This window comes from Equus asinus, chromosome 7, assembly GCF_041296235.1.
Source record: "Equus asinus isolate D_3611 breed Donkey chromosome 7, EquAss-T2T_v2, whole genome shotgun sequence".
NCBI classification, from domain to species: domain Eukaryota; kingdom Metazoa; phylum Chordata; class Mammalia; order Perissodactyla; family Equidae; genus Equus; species Equus asinus.
Genome location: NC_091796.1, coordinates 54,074,345 through 54,094,349, shown reverse-complemented (window position 1 = coordinate 54,094,349; position 20,005 = coordinate 54,074,345). Strand labels below are relative to the sequence as shown.

Below are 20,005 nucleotides of genomic sequence, written 5' to 3'. Positions count from 1 at the left end.
AAAGGAAAACTATAGACCAATACGCCTCATGAACACAGACGCAAAAGTCCTCAACAAAATGTTAGCAAACTGAATCCAAAAATATATATAAAGACTTACACATCATGACCAAGTGGAATTTATCCCAGGTATGCAAGGCTGGTTTAATATTCAAAAATTAGTTAATGTAATCCATCACATCAAAAGACTAAAAAAGAAAAATCACATGATCATATAAATAGATGTGGAAAAAGTATTTTACAAAATTCAACACCCATTCATGATAAAAATTGTCAGTAAACTAGGAATAAAGGGGAACTTCCTCAACTTGATAAAGACTGTACAAAAAAGTTACAGCTAACATCATACTTAATGGTGAGAAACTTGAAGTCTTCTCACAAGAATTAGGGATAAGGCAAGCATGTCCCCTATCGCCACTCCTTTTCAACATTGTACTAGAACTCCTTGCTAATGCAGTAAGGCAAGAAAAGAAAACAAAAGTACACAGATTGGAAAGGAAGACATAAAACTGTCTTTGTGCACAGAGGACATAATCATTTATGTCAAAGATCCAAAAGAATGAACAAAAACACTCCTGGAACTAACACACAATTATAACAAGGTTATAAGGATACAAGACTCATACACAAGTGTCTAACGCTTTCGTATATACTAACAGTAAACAAGTGGAATTTAAAAATAAAAACACAATACCACAACACACCAAAAGAAACCATCAAGAAAACAAAAAGGCAATCTACTAAATGGGAGAAAATATTTGCAAATCATCTATCTAATAAGGGGTTAATATCCAAAATACATAAAGAACTCATATAACTCAACAGCAAAAAACGATTTGATCTAAAAATGGGCAGAGGATCTGAATAGACATTTTTCCAAAGAAGACATATGGATGGTGAGCATGTACATGAAAACATGCTCAACATCACTAATTATAAAATTAAATGCAAATAAAAACACAATACCATTTACATTATCACGCCAAAAAATTAAATACTTAGGTATAAATCTAACACAATATGTACAAGATCTACATGAGGAAAACTAAAAAAGTGATGAACAAAATCAAAGAACTAAATAAATGGAGAGAGACTCCATGTTCATGGACAGGAAGACTCAATATTGTCACATGTCAGTTCTTCCCAACTAGATCTATAGATTCAATGCAATCTCTACTATTCCTGGTGAGTTATTTTATGGATATCAACAAACTGATTCTAAAGACTATAGGGAAAGGCAAAAGACCTAGAGTAGCCAACCCAACAGTGAAAGAGAAGAACAAAGCTGGAGGACTGACACTACCTGACTCATCAAGACAGTGTGGTATTGGCCAAAGACTAGACAAACAGATCAATGAAACAGAATAGAGAACCCAAAAATAGACTCAAAATATAGCCAAATGATCTCTGACAAAGAAGCAAAGACAATACAATGGAGAAAAGACAGTCTCTTCAACAAATGATGCTGGAACAACTGGACATTCACATGCAAAAAAATGACTCTAAATACAGACCTTACCTCTTTCACAAAAATTAACTCAAAATGGATCATAGACTCAATGTAAAACACAAAACTATAAACCTCCTAGAAGATAAAAGAGAAAACTTAGATGATGTTGGGTATAATATGACTTTTTAGATACAATATCACAATCACGATGTATTAAAGAAATATAAGCCGGACTTCATTAAAATTGAACTTCTGCTCTGCAAAACAAAATAGCAAGGTAATAAGACAAGCCATGGACTAGGAAAAAATATTTGCAAAATACGTATCTGATGAAGTACTCTTATTCAAAATATACAAACAATTTTTAAAACTCAACAATAAGAAAACAATCCAATTAAAAACTGGGCCAAAGACGCGGGGGGGGGGGGGGGTGCAGCCCCATGGCCAAGTGGTTAAGTCCATGCACTCCACTTCGGCAGCCCAGGGTTTCACCAGTTCAGATCCTGGGCATGGACCTAGCACCACTCATCAAGCCATGATGAGGCAGCATCCCATGTAGCAGAACTAGAAAGACCTACAAGTAGAATATACAACTATGTACTGGGAGGCTTTGGGGAGAAGCAGAAAAAAAAAATGGGCCACTAAGACCCAAACAGACACCTTACCAAAGAAGACATATAGATGGCATATAAGCATATGAAAAGATGCTCCACACATCATATGTCATGAAGGAAATGCAAATTAAAACAACAATGAGATACTACTACCACCTATTAGAATGGCCAAAATCCAGAACACTGATAACATCAAATGCTGGCGAAGATATGGAGCAATAGGAACTCATATATTGCTGGTAGGAATATACAATGGTACACTTGCTTTGGAAGACAGTTTGGCAGTTTCCTAAAATACTAAATATATTCTTACTATATGATCCAGCAATCACACTCCTTGGTATTTATCCAAAGGAACTGAAAACTTAGGTCCACACAAAAACCTACATGTGGATGTTTATAGCAGCTTTATTCATAATTGTCTAAACTTGGAAGCAACCAATATGTCCTTCAGTAGGTGAATGGATAAACTGTGGTACATCCAGACAATGGAATATTAACCAACATTAAGAAGAAATGAGCTACAAAGATATGGAAGAAACTTAAATGCATACTACTAAGTGAAAGAAGCCAATCTGAAGAGGCCACATACTGTATGATTCCAACAAGGGACATTCTGGAAAAGGCAAAACTATGGATACAATAAAAAGATCAGTGGTTGCCAGGGGTGGGGTGGAGGGAAAAGACGAATACGCAAAGCACAGAGAATTTTTAGGGCTGTGAAAATACTCTGTGTGACATTACAATGATGAATATATCTCATTACACTTTTGTCCAAACCCAAAGAATGTACAAGACCAAGAGAAAACCTTAAGGTAAACTATAATCACTTTGGGTGATTATAATGTGTTAAAGTAGGTTTATCTTTGGTAAAAAAAAAAAAAAATTCCATTCTGGTGAGTGATGCTGATAATGGCGGAGGCTATGCATATGTGGGCAGGGGGTACATGGGAAATCTCTGTAACTCTCTCAATTTTAGTTTGTAAACCTAAAACTGCTCTAAAAAAATAAAAGCTTATATATATATATATATATATAGAAAATTCCCAGATGTGAAAAACACAACTTCCAGAATAAAAAGATAAAACATCTAAAGCAATGGATGAAAACAGATCCACACCAAGGCACATCATTGTGCAAGTTGAGAATATTGGCAAAAAAAAAAGATCTTCATGCTTGAGAGAGAAAAAATTGCTCATATGTAGGATCAGGAATCAGAATGGCTTAAATCTTTCCAACAGCAATTCTGAATGCTGGCAGAAAATGGAATTATTCAGAAGGAAAACGATACCCAACCCAAAATTCTATTCCCATCTAAAATTTAATTGTAAGGTTAAAAAAAAATTAGATATTAAAGGTCTATTTCCCATGAACACTTTCTCAAAAAGCTACTAAAGACTGTACCTCACAAAAGAGAGTAAACACGGATACAAAGAGAGAATACAGAAAACAAGAAATCCAACACATGAGAGAGGGGAAGGGAACCCTCAGGATGACGGGTAAGAAGACATTCCAAATGGACATCAGGTGTAGAGGGCAACCTGCCGCGATAAATCACATCAGAAGGCAGTGAAAGCAATCTCTCTCAGACAATAAAATCAATATGCACCTGACGTGCCTGAATGTCTTGAGAGATTAGACAATTAGAAGTTTGGAGAAAAATTAATTATAACAATACAGATTACTAAGAAATGAAAAAAAACTGGGGGCCAGCCCTGGTAGTTTAGTGGTTAAGTTCGACACACTCTACTTCAGTAGCCCAGGTTCAGCTCCCAGGCACAGACTTACACCACCCATGTGTCAGTGGCCATGCTGTGGCAGCAGCTCACACACAAAAATAGAAAGACTGGCAACAGATGTTAGCTCAGGGTGAAACTTCCTCAGCAAAAAAAAAAGGAGAAAGAAAAATTAATTATGGGGCCAGCCCGGTGGCGCAGAGATTAAGTTCACACGTTCCGCTTCCGCGGCCTGGGGTTTCAGGGTTCAGATCCCAGGTGCAGATATGGCACCATTTGGTAAGTCATGCTGTGGCAGGCGTCCTACACAAAAAGAAGAGGAAGATGGGCACAGATGTTAGCTCAGGGCCAGTCTTCCTCAGCAATAAGAGGAAGACTGGTGGCAGATGTTAGCTCAGGGCTAATCTTCCTCAAAGACAAAAATAAAAAATAAATTTAAAAATAAATAAATAAATTTAATTTTGTCTGGAGTTAAAAGGGACTGCTTGGGAAAAACTACAAGTGAACTTTTCGGAATGAAGGAAATGTTCTACATCTTAATAGGAGTGTGCATTACATAGGTATATGCATTTGTCAAAACTGATGCATGTATTTCACTATATGCAAACTACATATAGTGAATTATTGTTTAAAAAAGAACAATTATGAACAGCAAGGAAAACAAAAAGTTGTGTGGGAAAATACAATATAGTATCCTCCACAGCTCAGATATAGAACATGCACAACTAATTCTAATCTTAACAAAATTACAACACAATATAACCACGTTAAGAAGCTGGGAGGAGTGTGTATGTGTGAAAGTGGGCTGCAGGTGGTGAAATAAAGTTGAATCCTCACTTTCACAGGGAGATATCAAAAGATAACTCCTAAAACATAAAAATCAAGAAATAACAACAGAAGTATGTTATTGGAAGATGTGGAGGTAAACATATCAAGAAAATCAGCTGAAAGAGGTGAAAATAGTTGGCTCTGAAGAATGGGAAAATAAGGTTGAGGAGGAGATGTTGTTTTCCATAAAAAATCTAGTAAAACTATTTTTCCCTTATAATTTTTGCAATGTATGACACTGTTAAAAAATAACTAAAATAAATTAGTAGTCAAATGAAAAAAATTAAGTATAATAAAACGTAAATCTGCTTCACTGAATAAATAAGAAGTCGGACTCTATCTTTCAAACACAAAAAACATTTGGTACTCTAGTATCCGAGAAAAATTACTTGCAATCAATCAAGAAATCACTGTGCTGTGCTGCTGCAACTGCTCTCTCTCTAAGAAACCTAAAATGCCACATGAGGAATAAGATGCTTATACTTTACAATCATAGATCTGATCTTCTTCAAACTGGCTAGCATACTTACATGCAAAGGTGTGGCAACAAAAGCCCTCACAACACAGTGACAATGGCTCAAACTGCCACTCCACCCACAACCTCCTGGTGGGCACTGAACATCACATCAGTGCCAGCACGGCGGCAAAGACAACAGATGACTAAGCAAGAACCAAAATAGCCTATTCAAAATATGGCTTATGTGAATGGTAAAATTACATCAACCATTAACATTTACAAAATGCATAATCTTTAATTCATCTGCATTATAAACTATGAAATAGTCAACCTTCACAGGGAGGGGAGGGGAAAAGTTTAAATGTTTTGAAAAGAGGGATAAAAAATTGCTCATAAAAGTTTCTAAAATACATTTAAAAGACATGACAAGATGGCATTTACATCTTTTTCACTGAATTTCCCAAAGGGACACTAGCCACTTAAAAACCTAAATGTAAGTTTTGTCAATCATAAAATAAAAAAGGTCACAGTGTTAAAATACAAAAACATCAATATCTTTTAGAAATGCACACTGAAAAATGATGTCTGGTGTCTTCTTTAAAACATCTCAGAAAAACAAGGAAGAATGAATAGATGAGGCACCTGTGGTAAAATCCTAATAATTCTTCAAGTATAAGGTTCATTATACTATTTTATTTTTGTGTATGCTTCAAAATAATTTTTAAAATGCTCACATCCACATCTGGTCTTTTTAGCAAATCTTCCACTTTAGCAACATCTCCATTGGCAGCAGCCTTAACTAATTCTTCATTGAGGTCACCAGATTCTTGGGTTTCAAATAATTTCTTCAAGAGTTGGGAGAGTCTTTCTGTAAAGCATCAAATAAAGCTGCTAATAGAGGAGGATCTCAAACCTTAACTACTAACAGACAAGCATTACCCACATGTCTATAACATATACTTTTTCTTCTTTATTATTTCTATCATTAATGTTACTTCTGTATTATGCTACAGAGATCACCCATACAAATTATAACTACTACCATATAAAGCTGCATTAAATTCAAGCTGATAAGTATTCTCAGTTTTATCCAATTCATGTATTTCACGGTAAAATATCAGAAAAAGTAGTTACACAGAAAGAATAATTCAAGAGTTAGAAGTCATACCAAGGGTATTACAAATGAACATACTGCAATGGGAGTATCATAATGATACAAACTTCCTTTCAGGTCTTAAGCATACCACACCAACTCTCGGAGCTCAAAGCTACAGAGCTTAGAATAAATCAACAGATCATTGATTATGATGAATAAGCTATGTAATCTCTATGATATCCAGGGAACTATTTTAGGGACAAACCCAAATTTTCAGTTGAAAAAGGGACATCCAAGTGTTAAGAACAGACTTCAAAGGTGCTAATTGATTGGTTTTGACTAAAACAAGAAAGAACCAGGGATGTATTTACATAGACCCTTTTATAACGTATTTTTTCCTAAACAGCATTAATCAGTAGAGAACCTACTCAGTTCAACTCCTTAATTCTTGGGTCTACTTATTGGAGAGCAAAGAAATCACAAAGTGGGGCAGAGGACCAACACTAAGTCCACATTATTTGAGAGAAGGATATTAATCATCTTTCACTCTTTTAATTTGCATGTAGTGTTATGATGCCATCTAAACTCAAGGTAAAAATCAACACCCCCCGATTTAAACTTCAAGCATACTAGCAAATTACAGCAGGAAAGAAGAGACAAAAGCAAAGGAAGTATCAAGTAGTACAAAATAAAACTGGAGGTCACTTAATATTTTCCTTTTTTTTTTTATTGTTTACAATTATCGTTCTATCTTCTTTTCTGGACAACAACAATATACGTACAGTAATTTGGAATTTGTTGCAAAATGAATTGAGTCTGTGTATATAAAGCTTGAGCATAGAGAGGAAAGACTTTGGGCATAAGCCCACCCAAGCATCCAGCATATTCACATCTCAACATGGTTTTCTACTCATTGCGGCATGTATAACAAAGGGAAAAAATATGGCTGATATGTAAAAATATCCAGAAAGAAAGCCATCTGCTATCAATAATGTTGGAAATATGGAGAAAATAAAGCAGTCTAAGAAAGTGATGGTTCTTTGGCAGAAAACAAAAGCTCTAATTAAAGAGTAGAATGGTGAATTTCAGATATCTCAGATTTGATGTGGAGAAGCCCTTGAACTTTTCCAGGGCATACCTCAGCCAGAAGAAGGGTTGTTGATTGTATGAAAAAGGAAAAAAAACTTCAGTGAAATTTGAAAAGGTAGTTAACATTCAAGTGAGGTTATGTGATCTAGGAGAAAACCAAGAACACATATGACGTTACCTGTATACGAGAACCCGGAATTAGCAGGGGTTCTACTGTAAACCATATCACTTTTAAAGAAACACGACACAAAACATACCACCAGATGCATTGCTAATGGCTGATCCTGCAGATGCCACCTTGGAAACCGCTGCTGGATTATACGTCCAAGATGTTCCACAAACTTCTACCTTTAAATCACTGTCTGAATAAATCTGTTGTACTCGGCCAACTTTACCTAAAGTCTTTAAAAAAAAAAATTAGATTCATGTTTCTAAGTCTAAAGTATATACCATAAAAATCAATCACTAGTTTTTACATGTTTAAAGAATTAATTTTACTTCGTTCCTAATGAAAAAACTTTTAAAGGATAACCATATACAAATGGGTTATTTATTAGTTACAAACTTTAAAGAGTATCTTTAAAAAATATTTTAATAAAACTACTATACTTCCACAAGAATATACAAACAAAAATAGATCATGACAGCCTATCTTCTTCATAAAAGTTCACAAAATTTTGCTTTTTGATATTCAACCCTTCTTTTTTAACACCATAAGATCTATCTCGAGAACTCGTAACTCAAGTAGTCCAAAATCCATCATCAATCCAGCCTAAAAAAAGAAAATCAGATTTCTAAAAATACCTATTTAAACCACAAAGGGCTCAAAGCCTACATCTACGTTTAAATCCTTTTTGGAGGCACGCCTGATTCCATAACAGAAGTGTGCAGAAACAAGATGCTTATTAAATAAACAGAATAAGCAGGGCAATCAGGTGCAGAACACAATCAGCAGGAGCAGCTCTCATCATGTGGCAGAAACTGTTCTAAGAGCTTTATATGCACTGACTCACCTGATATGTACAATCCTGAAAGTTAAGTGCTATTATTAGCCCCATTTCAAACTCAGGTTGCAAACCCATTCTCTTAAGCACAATAGAATAGCAAATAATACTAGAAAATTGGTGAAGAATAGTGATAAAATCTGACTACTTCCTAACACAGAGGAGTGATTGTCCTTGACTTGTTTTTCTCTTTTGACCTCTCCATAGCATGAGACCCAAACTTCTTGAAACTATTCCCTTGATTTCTGGATGACAGTCTAATCCTTCTGCCTGGTCCTTCCTTTTCTCCACTCACTGACCTCCTTTTCTTCTTCAGATCTCTAAATCTGTTCATTCTTCCAAAATTTTATTCCTTAATTTTTTATTCTTCTTTCTTAAAAATTTAATCCACTTTGATAACTATCATCTTATTTTCAAAGACTCCAAAACTATACTTCTCTAGTCCTGTTTATCCCCCTGCTCACCCCCAACACACCCCAATTTTAACTTCTCATTAAGCATTTTCACTTGGAATTTCCTGCCACCGTCTCAAATTCTATGAGGATGCATTCTTTGTTTTTTCCTCCTTAACGATCCATTATGGAAGATCTCAAACACACAAAAGTAGACAATATATATTGAATCTTCACGTACCCATCAACCAGTTTCAATAATTATCAGCTCATGGCCAATCTTATTTTCCCCTACACATTCTCCCTACATTATTTCGTCATATAAACTCTTTTTTTTAAGACATAATACTTATTACCAACCCACCCCAAATTATCAATAACTCTACAATAACATAAAATACCAGTGAGTGTTCAAATTTCCAATTGCCTCATAACTGATACATTTTTTTAGTTTAAATCAAGCTCCAAATAAAGTCTACATATATTTTTTTCTTTGCAAATTATTTGTTGAAGAAACAGGGTTATTTGTTCTATATAGTTTCTTACAATCTGAATTTTGCCAATTCACAGAGTTTAATAGGTTCATTTGTCTCTGAATTGCTAAGAAACCCTTCAAGTGTGGCTGCTAGATCCTTTTGACATGACCTAAAAATCTTTGATAGCTTCCTTGCTATCTAGCATAAGGCTCATCTTCCTGCCAAAGAGCTAGAATTAGCCATTTCTGAGGTCCACTTTCTGAGGTTCACTTCATTTCTGAGGTTCTCTTCCTGAGGCTCACTTCCTGCCAAAGAGCTAGAATTAGCTGTTTCTCCAAAGAGACTTGGTTCTTTACGGAGGGAAATTTCAAAACCATAATCTGGGCACTAAGGTTGGTTATTGTGACTGGAATGGTCATTGTTTCTAGGCCTTTTCATGAACAGAGCTAGGAAAAAGGGAGGATCTGTTTTATTTTGTTTTAAAAGGATGAAATTCTAAGTTAAAATACTTTCAATTCAAATTCAAGAGTACAGGGTTTTTACTTAACCTCTCATATTACATCTGTATCTTTTTTTCCCACTCTGATCATTCTGGTTCTCAAGGTCACTGAAGATAACAGAATTAGAATTACTATATAACAGTCTTTTTTGTCATATTACATACACAATAATCTCAGAATAACAATTGAACCCTATTACAAACAATAAGATTCCTGAAAATCGTTAAATATTTCCTTTTCTATGCAGTTCTGTAGGGTATAGTCCTCCTCTGAGGACATAAAAACAAATGACTATGTTTAAAAGTCACTCTCTGTACAGTTATGACAACAGGAAACACATTTAGGTTCACTCTTTCACTTTACTTTCCACTTTAGGAGTTTCTTTTTTAAATTTAATTTTGTTATATAATTGTATAAAATATATATGTGGTTTCAAATTAAATCATAAAACAACACATATTCAAAGACATCTCCCTTCTACCTTTGTCCCCTATATCATATTGTTTTTATACACATTTTTTTAACTTTATGGTTAATCTTTCCATTGTTTGCTTTTATTAATATAAAGTTTATATTAAAACTTCATATTAAATTATATTGTCCTGATAGTTATATTTATACTTATATATTATATACTCTTATTCCCTCTTTTAAAAAAAAATATATATATATATATATATCATCTATTGGTTCCCTGGTACATATATTGAAATTAGTCATTCATATGTTCTTCCCCTTACCCTCTTTCTCCCCCGATATTGTGATTTAAATAACAGTATTTAGTCCCAATTAATAATTAAAAAGCAATCAAACAGCTTATTAGGGGCCAGTCCCATGGCCGAGTGGTTAAGTTCACACGCTCAGCTGCAGCAGCCCAGGGTTTCGCTGGTTCGGATCCTGGGCATGGATGTGGCACTGCTCATCTCGCCATGTTGAGGCGGTGTCCCACATGCCACAACTAGAAGGACCCACAACTAAAAATACACAACTATGTACGGGGGGGGATTTGGGGAGAAAAAGCAGAAAAAAAAAGATTGGCAACAGTTGTTAGCTCAGGTGCCAATCTTTAAAACCAAAACAAAACACAACAAAAAAAACGCAGCTTATTCAACTTTCCCTATACTCTCCATTCCCAGCCCATTTTTTGACAGTTGTACTTTATCTACATTGTGCGAGGTTATAACCATTATAGACTCTACCCTTTCCTTTCTAACCATTATTTAATCTTGGTTCAACAAAAAAATACACACTCAACAACCACCACCAGTCCTAAGCTGACGTCTCTGCCGTCACTTTGGTTCTCTGAAGCTAACTCTCCAGACTGCTCAGCAGAGGCTCATGGGAACAAGACTCTGACTTTTCACCCCTCACAGCAGCTTGTAGCCTTTACACTTGAAAGTCAGTTTGCTTATATATAAAATTCCTAGCTTACACTTTGTTTCCTTGAGAACCTTAATGAATGTTATTTCATTGTTTCCTGGCATAAAACACTGAGATTAGATTTTTTCTTAACAGCAATCTGATTTTCTTTCCTTTATAAATAACTTGATCTTTTTTACGAGACACCCAAGTAATTTTTTCTTTTCTTGAAGGTTCAGTTATCTTACCAGAATAGGGCTCAGTGTTTGGTGTTCTGGGTCAGTCTTCCCAGATATGCAATGTGTCCTTTTAATATTTAGTTTCAAATCTTAATTTCATGAAAATTTTTCTAGAATTACAAATTTTAGTATTCGTTATATTCCATTGCTTTAGTTTCTGTTACTCCTTTTTGCAAGGCCTCCTAATACACGTATATTAGATATTCTATACCTGCCACTTTCTCTCAAATACATATCTTTTTTATTTTAAAAATGTTCCTTCTTTTTATCTATTTCTCTTAAGACATTATACGTTGTATTTATTTGCTCTGTGTTGCTTCTAGATTACCCTTCATTTCTAAAATGATCTTTTCAATTCTCTCCTAAGTTCTATCACCTCACTTCTTATTATGATTTATTTCATTCTCTCACATCTTTTATCATTTTCTTAATTTCTTTTAGCTTATTTTGAATTATTAGATTTTAGTTTTCTGTGCATATTTTTCCGGTGTACTTTCATTTGTCTGTAGAGAAGTTATTCTATTCCTTATCCTTTTTTTTCAGTAAGAATTATGCATGGGGATTGAACCATGATCCCTTCCAACTTTTATTTGGACCTACTCTTTCCTTTGTCCCTATCGTCTCTATCCTATTCAATTTGGTTTCTATTCCCAGCACTTTCTCTTCAATGGAGAGCTCTGCCCTGGAAGGGAGCTTTGGCTGGTTAGTTTTGACAGTTTACAGACCCAGGCTGCTCCAGTCCCTTCAAACTTTAGCATGGACCTATTGCTCTTACCCCAGACTGGAGTCTGCAAGAGTCCTCTCAGGTTCAGCTGTTGTGAACACACTAGCCAATGAACACTTGTTAGCTATTTTGGAGTCCTCCCATTCTCAGGTCCATCTGATGCCCCACTAATTCTCTGCTGCCATATGGACAGATGCAGACCCAGTAGCTGTCAGTGGTTTATCTCTCCTCATTCATATTTTAGGGTTTTAGGCTACTCTGTCACCTGGCTTTGTTATAGTTGCTTGTGGCTTTTTTTGGTTATGCTAACCTAGTTGTTGACTGTTTCTATCAAGAGGATTTGAGGGGCTGGCCCTGTGGCCAAGTGGTTAAGTTCACATGCTCCGCTCGGCAGCCCAGGGTTTTGCTGGTTCGGATCCTGAGCGCAGACATGGCACACCTTGTCAGGCCACGCTGAGGCGGCATCCTACATGCCATAACTAGAAGGATCCACAACCAAAATATACCACTGTGTACTGAGGGTATTTGGGGAGAAAAAGCAGAGGGAAAAAAAAAAAAAAAAGATTGGCAACAGCTGTTAGCTCAGGTGCCAATCTTTAAAACAAAAAAGGATTTGAGAAGATTCAAATCTACCCTACCACTACTGGAATCCCAGAATTTCTCTCTAGAAATTATTCAGAGGTTTTGCTTATACAATAGCGTAATATGGGAGACAGAGTACTTAGGTTTTTGAGTTCAAATTCCAGTTCAGAATCTTAGCACTGATTTCCTCATCTTTAAAATAAGGATGCCGTTCCACCACCTACTTACAATATTCCTAAGACAAATAAAGTCTGTATATATATGTAGTTTGGGTACACATATACGTATGCATGTGTGCACATGTGTAAGTATATAGCATCTAGCACAGAACTGAGGATAACTGGACATTCAACAGATGGAAGCTGCTAAGTGGAAAAACAAAAACATCTTGTGTATGAAAAATCTTAAAATAGGATATATAGCTCCTATAAAACATATTGAAAGATTACACTTTAAGTAAAACCACACTATAGTGAGGCTTGAAGTATACTGAAACATTTTTTAACTAACTTTAATATCAAAAGTAAACAAAGAGGGATTATACAGAACTTAATTTTTTGACAAAAATAAAGATTCCAAAATACAGTCCTGAAAAACATACACAACTATCATTTATTCAATATTTAACTAAAGCAATAAAAAATAACATCAGCAGTACCTGTAAACTATGGAATGTGTTTGAACGAAAGCACCATAACAACAGAGGGGGTTTTTTTTTGTTTTGTTCACTATTGCATCTCCAAAGCCTAAAATGCATATTGTTTGTGCTAAAATATCTGCTGAGGAAGGAAGGATGGACTGATGGAGGAACAGAACAACAGGAAGGACAGGGAGGGCGGACTGGACAGGATGGGAGGGGGCAGAGGGCTAAACGGGGCATGAGCTGGGGCTGGACAGGAAGAGAAGGAGGTGTTGGCCAGGACGGGGGATGAGACCACACAGCACGGGGGGGATGGGATACGAAGCGGGATGGGAGGGGAGGCACACGGGACAGGAAGGAGGCACTGAACGGGATGGGACTTGGGGGACAGGATTTGGGACTGGATGAGATGGGAGTGGGCAAAGTGGAAGGCTGAATAGGACACAGCAAGGTGGAAGGAAATGGGATACAGAGTAAGGCAACGAGGGGAGTAACAGGATGAGACAAAAGGACAGAGGGACAGACGAAGAAAGAAAAGGATGGATGAAAAGAGGGCAAACAAATTTTTTCATTGTTGCTTAACATTTGATTAAAAATGTATTGAATGAATAAATAATTAAACTGTAGGTCTTTGGGAACAAAGCCACCTTAGAAGGCACACATTCTGAATTTCCCTTCCACATTCTGAGGTTTACAGGGGCAGGGCCCCAACTGAGGAAAGCAGCAGTGGGCCGGCACTGTTAGTGGCATATAAGCATGTGGCTCCCATTCTGGGGTCAAGTACCAGGAAAGTGCCTGTACATTACATTACCTACGTTACCTTCATTACCTTCCCCCATTACCTTTTCCACTAACAGCTCTATCAGAAAATATTAACTATATCTCTTTTTGAACTTTCCCAGACTAATTTAACTGAAATAAATTAGAAAATAAAAGGCATAAGTATGCCTAGCTGCCAAGAGTACAATTCTCAAGAGTATGTTAACTTACTTTCTAAAATTAAAGTACTTTTTAAAACTATATAAGCATGGTGTAATTCTTAGTCCAAAACTATTTGATATATACTCACTGGGAGCATAGCTTCAGCCCATTCTCCATGTCCTCGCTGTAGAAGTTTAATTCTTTCCAGATCGTAACACACTTGTACGAGATCACCCACTTGAAACTGGGAGGTGCCTCCCTCTGCACCCTGAGCAGCATCCCCACTTCGGACAATGTTTGCTTTTGTGAGAACGGCAGGATTGAAGGTCCACCTGAAGATCAAAGCCAAAACTCAAAATGTACGGTAAGTTTACTGAATTTCAACACAACATTCTTAGTTAAACACTGCACGGGCGAAAGCCTTATAACACATCAAAAGAGCAAAGCATTCCTTTGCAACTACATCCTCGATGATCTGTATTTCTTTTTATAATTTTATTATACAAATTTGGGAAAAGAGTGATCCACAATCTCGCCACCCTAGTATGATATGCTTCTGTCTAGTTTTATTCTCTTACATGTTTTAAAAAATTGTTATAAAATACACACTGATTGTATCACTCTTCCTTAATTCAAATGGTCATTAACATTTAAAAGACTTTGAGAGGTCCCAACATACAAAAATCTGCTTATTAAATTCCTGTAATCATGTAAGTAAATTTTTCTTTCTAAAGGAACCACAAAGAGAAAGAAATACTTCTGACCAGTTAAGAATAAAAATCAGACACAAAAAGTTTTCTTTTCAGCCTTATTGATCACAGTGCCCTTCACCTTACTCCCAATATTCCAAAAACTAACTAGACCTATTATAGTGCCTGAATACAGCAGTATTTACTCAAGTTGTTTCCTCTGCCTCCTTCCCTGCCCTGGTAAAAACTGAGTCAATCTTTCAAACTTACTTCAAATGTAATTTTCTCTCTGAAGTTCTCTCTGATTTGCCCAGCTGAAATGACCACTCTTCTTTTGTACCTTCAGAATACCCTGAATACTTACCTATCACAATTACGTACAACATTTTAATACAGTTTTTTCTGGTTTTATCTATCTAAACTAAAAGAGAAACCCCTTCAAAGCAGGGGACCATGTCTTAATTCTCTTTGTAATCCTAGCTCTAATCATAGGGCCTAATACTGGATAAGTACTTAATAAATTTTTGTTGGATAAATAAAGAAAAAAATATTATTATTTTTTTTAAGATTTCATTTCTCCTTTTTCTCCCAAAGCCCCCCGGTACATAGTTGTACATTTTTAGTTGTGGTTCCTTCTAGCTGTGGCATGTGGGGTGCCGCCTCAGCATGACCTGCTGAGCGGTGCCATGTCCACGCCAAGGATCCGAAGCGGTGAAACCCTGGGCTGCCGCAGCAGAGCACACAAACTTAACCACTCAGCCACAGGGCCGGCCCCAAAATATTATTTTCTATAACTCAAACGTCACATTACTGTTAAAACTATTGCCCAAGGAAGAATTTTGGTCAAAAAACATTTCTGCAAGTAATAATCCTAATTTGTGTTAACCTAACATTTCCAAACAACAAACAAGATAATATTTAATACAAAATATGTTAGTACATGCTAACCTGAACTTGTTATGTAAAGATCTGTCCCTTAGCATTAACAGCTTTATTGAGATGTAATTCACATTCCATACAATTCACTCATTTAAAATGTATAATTCAGTGGGTTTTAGTATATTCAGAGTTAACAACCAAGCACCACTATCTAATTTCATTTTCATCACTAAAGAAAGATAGCCCATAGCAATTAGCAGTCATTCCACATTCACCCCGCTCCTCAGCCCCTAACAACCAGTAATATACTTTCTGTTTCTATGGATTTGCTTATTCTGGACATTTTATATAAATAGGATCACATAATACGTGACCTTTTGTGACTGGCTTCTTTCACTCAGGATAATGTTTTGAAGATTTATCTATGTTGCAGCATATGTCAGTATATGCCATTCCTATTTATGGTCAAAAAGTATGGATCCATCATATGGATATATCCATTTTGTTTACCCATTCATGAGTTGATAGACATTTGGGTTATTTCCATGTTTTGGCTGATGCATGAATAATGCTTCTACAAACATTCACGTACAGGTTTTTTGGGTGGACACATTTTCAATTCTCTTGGGTATAAACCTATGAGTGAACACGCTGGGTCATATGGTAATTATATATTTAACATTTCGAAGAACTACCAAATGGTTTTCTAAAGCATCTAGACCACTTCACATTCCTACCCTTAATGTACAAGGGTTTGGTTCTAATTTCTCTACACTTTCAACAACACTTGTAATAATCTGACTTTTTTATTCTAGCCATTCTAGTACGTGAAATGGAATCTCATTATCGTTTTGAATTGCATTTCCCTAATAAGTAATAATGTCAAGCATCTTTTCATGACTGTTATAGAATGAACTGTCTCCCTCCAAAATTTACATATTGAAGCTCTAACTCCTAATGTGACTGTATTTGGAGACAGGGCCTTTAAGGAGGTAATTAAGGTTAAATGAGGTTGTAAAGATGGGGCACTAATCTGACAGGACTGGTGACCTCATAAGAAGAGGATGAGACATCAGAGATGTCTCTTTCTGAGCATGCACAGAGAAAAGGTCATGCGAGGACACAGTGAGAAGGCAGCCGTCTACAAGCCAGGAAGAGATGTCACCAGAAACCAACCCTGACGGCACCTTGGTGTTGGACTTCCAGCCTCCAGAACTGTGAGAAAATAAATCTCTGTTGTTTAACACCCCCAGTCTGTGGTATTTTGTTATGGCTGCCCTAGCTTATTGGGGATCTTAGATCTTCTTTAGGAAAAATGTCTATGCTAATCCTTTGCCCATTTTTCAGTTGGGTTGTCTTTTACTTATGAATTTTAAGAGTTCTTTATATATATTCTAGATACAAGTCCTTACTCAGACATATGATTTGCAAATATTTTCTCCCAATCCATCGGCTGTCTTTTCACTTTCTTAACAGTTTCCTTTGAAACACAAAATTTTTTACTTTTGATGAAGTCCAATTTATTCACTTTTTCTTTAGTTGCTTCTGCTTTGGGGGGTCATATCTAAGAAATCACTGTCTAGTCCAAGGTCACAAAGATTTATGTCTACACTTTGTTCTAAGAATTTTGTAGGTTTAACTTGCACATTTTGGTCTGTGATTCATTTTGTCTTAATATTTGTATATGGTGCATAGCAGGGACCCAATTTCATTCTTTTGCATGTTAATAATCAGTTGACTCAGCACCATCAATTGTAGCTTTATTTTTTTAATTGAGGTGTAATTGACATATAACATTATATTAGTTTCAGGTATACAACATAATGATTCGATATTTGTATATACTGTCTGCACAATTTGTTGAAAAAACTATTCTTTCTCCACTGAACTGTGTTGGACCCTTGTCAAAAACCAACTGACCTTAAATGCAAGAGCTTATTTCTGGACTCTCAACTCTATTCCAGCAACTACATGTCTATTCTTCCATCAGTAATACACTGTCTTGATTGTGGTAAATCTTGAAAACAGGAACTCTGAGTCCCCCAACTTTGTTCTTCTTTTTCAAATTATTTTGGCTATTCTGGGTCCCTTGAATTTTCGTATGAATTTTCGGATCAGTCTGCCAAGTTCTGTAAAAAAGGTACTACATTTTGATAGGGACTGCAATGAATCTGTTGATTAGTTTGGGGAATACTGTCATCTGCTATAGGTTAAATTACTCAAAAATATATTTTGAAATCCTAATCCCCACTACCTCTGAATGTGACCATATTTAGAAATAGGGTCTTTGCAGATGTAATCAAGTTAAAAAGAGATCATAATGGATTAGGGTGGGCCCTAAATTCAAGGACTGGTATCTTTATAAGAAGGTCATGTGAAATCAGCTTTTGATCATTTTCTAGTAAAAGATTTTAGAATTTCCATGAGCTCAATTAACTTCCTTATATGTCTCCTCAGGGTTCCTTCCTCATGGATGGTTAAGCTACAAATGTTGGGTTGATGAAAATAAACTAATGAGCTAGGAGATTGTTTATGTGGCTCCCAGTCTCAAATGATCTCCCTATGACTGTCTGAACTTGACTAATCAGAGACTGATTTGAATGCATCTGAAACTAAAATCTGTACCCAGAAAAAAACAAAGAAGAAAGTCCTGTGAAGACACAGGGACACACAGAGGAGAAGGCCATGTGAAAGACAGAGGCAAAGAAATGAGTGATGCATCTACAAGCCAAGGAACACCAAAGACTGCCAGCAACCCCCAGAAGTGAGGAGAGAGGCACAGAGTGGACTCTCCCTCAGAGCCTCCCGAAGGAACCAACCTTGCCGACACCCTAACTTTTCTTGCCTCCAGAATTGCGGAACAATGAATTTCTGTTGTTTCAAGCCACCTTGTTCGTGATCATTTGTCATGGCAACCTAGGAACTAACACACCATCTAAAGAACATTAAATCATCTGATCCATAAACACGAACTATCTTTCCATTTATTTTGGTCTTCTTTAATTTCCTTCAACAATGTTTTACAGTTTTGAGTGCATAAGTCCTGCACTTCTTGGGCAAAATTTATTCTTAAGTATTTTATTCTTTGTGATACTACTGTAACAAAATTGTTTTAATTTCCTTTACAGACTGTTCATTGCTAGTGTACAGAAATACAAGTCATTTTTCTGTACTGATCTTGTATCCTGCAACTTTCCTGAATTTATTAGTTCTAATAGTTTTTCTGTGAACTCCCCGGGTTTTTCTACACACAAGATCATGTCACCTGTGACTGAGATGGTTTAACTTCTTCCTTTCATTTCTTTTTCTTGTCTAATTGCCCTGGCTAGACCCTCTAGGGCAGTGTTGCAAAGAAGTGGGGAGAACAGACATTCTTGCCTTGTTCCTGATCTTAGGGGAAAAGCACTGTCTTTCACCACTGAGTATGACAGTAGCAGTTGGTTTTTGGTAGATGTCCTTTATCAGGCTGAAAAGTTCCATTCTGTTTCTAGTTTATTTAGTGTTTTCATCACGAAAGGGTGTTGGATTTTGTCAAATGCTTTTTCTTTGTCTCTTGATATGTCATGTGTCTCCTTAAGATTTGAACACGATTAGAGCCAATTCTATACTTTGGTAAGCAACTTAATGTTAATTTTTCTTATTCTACATATAATCCCTCCCCTAAAGAACCTCAGAGAGTTAGTTTCTTTATGTACGTGTCAGTAACAAAGTTTTGACAATTATTCAATTTAACTACTGCTTTTTCTTTAAAATATTGCAAACATACTAGTAAACTGGATATATTTTGGCCCTGAAGTGCAAATAAATAAAAGGCACCAACTCAGTCTCAAAGAAACTCACAACCTAGAGAGTAAATAATCATTTTAATAAATAGGAAACCTAAACAGAAGAACAGCAGAGGGAGGATGAGAGAAGAGGTTCCCAAGAATATAAGCTCAATATAAGATGCAGAGAAGTTAAACTAGAGAAAGAGGGAGAAAAGGAGGAAAGGGTATTTCGCATGGAGAAAGTGGTATGTGCAAAGGTATAGAAGTGAGGAGACGCAAGCAATTCTATGTTAGTGATAAGGATTACTGGGTGCATACATGTCTGTGACAAGGGAGAGCTGTGTTACCAAGAGATAACCCTGGAGAAAGGGACCACAGGAGTTTTAATTTTATCCTTCTCATTCAGGGTAGATTGATATGGTCCATTATGAACACACAATTTTTAGTTATACTTGAATGTAATACTAATACAACGTATTCTGCTCCCTGAAGGAAAAAAAAGTGCACAGAAAATTGTATCATAAATATATTCATATAAATTCACATACATACAACACACACACA

The 20,005-nt window shown here is 36.1% G+C and overlaps 1 protein-coding gene and 1 long non-coding RNA gene across 3 annotated transcripts in view; one reads left to right on the top strand and one right to left on the bottom strand.

Moving 5' to 3' along the window:
* MIB1 (MIB E3 ubiquitin protein ligase 1) overlaps positions 1-20,005 on the bottom strand; it is a 138,659-nt gene that overhangs the window by 83,405 nt on the left and 35,249 nt on the right. For both annotated transcript variants that reach the window (XM_070513386.1, XM_070513387.1), the window contains exons 7-9: positions 14,255-14,438; positions 7,527-7,671; positions 5,819-5,952 (exon numbers count right to left, since the gene is read on the bottom strand). In XM_070513386.1, the coding sequence (XP_070369487.1) occupies positions 5,819-5,952; positions 7,527-7,671; positions 14,255-14,438 (463 nt within the window). The remainder of the gene's footprint in view (positions 1-5,818; positions 5,953-7,526; positions 7,672-14,254; positions 14,439-20,005) is intronic.
* On the top strand, positions 14,315-18,301 carry LOC139045674 (uncharacterized). Its single transcript, XR_011504521.1, has 3 exons — positions 14,315-14,470; positions 16,715-16,891; positions 18,132-18,301. It is a non-coding gene; the product is annotated as an uncharacterized lncRNA (long non-coding RNA).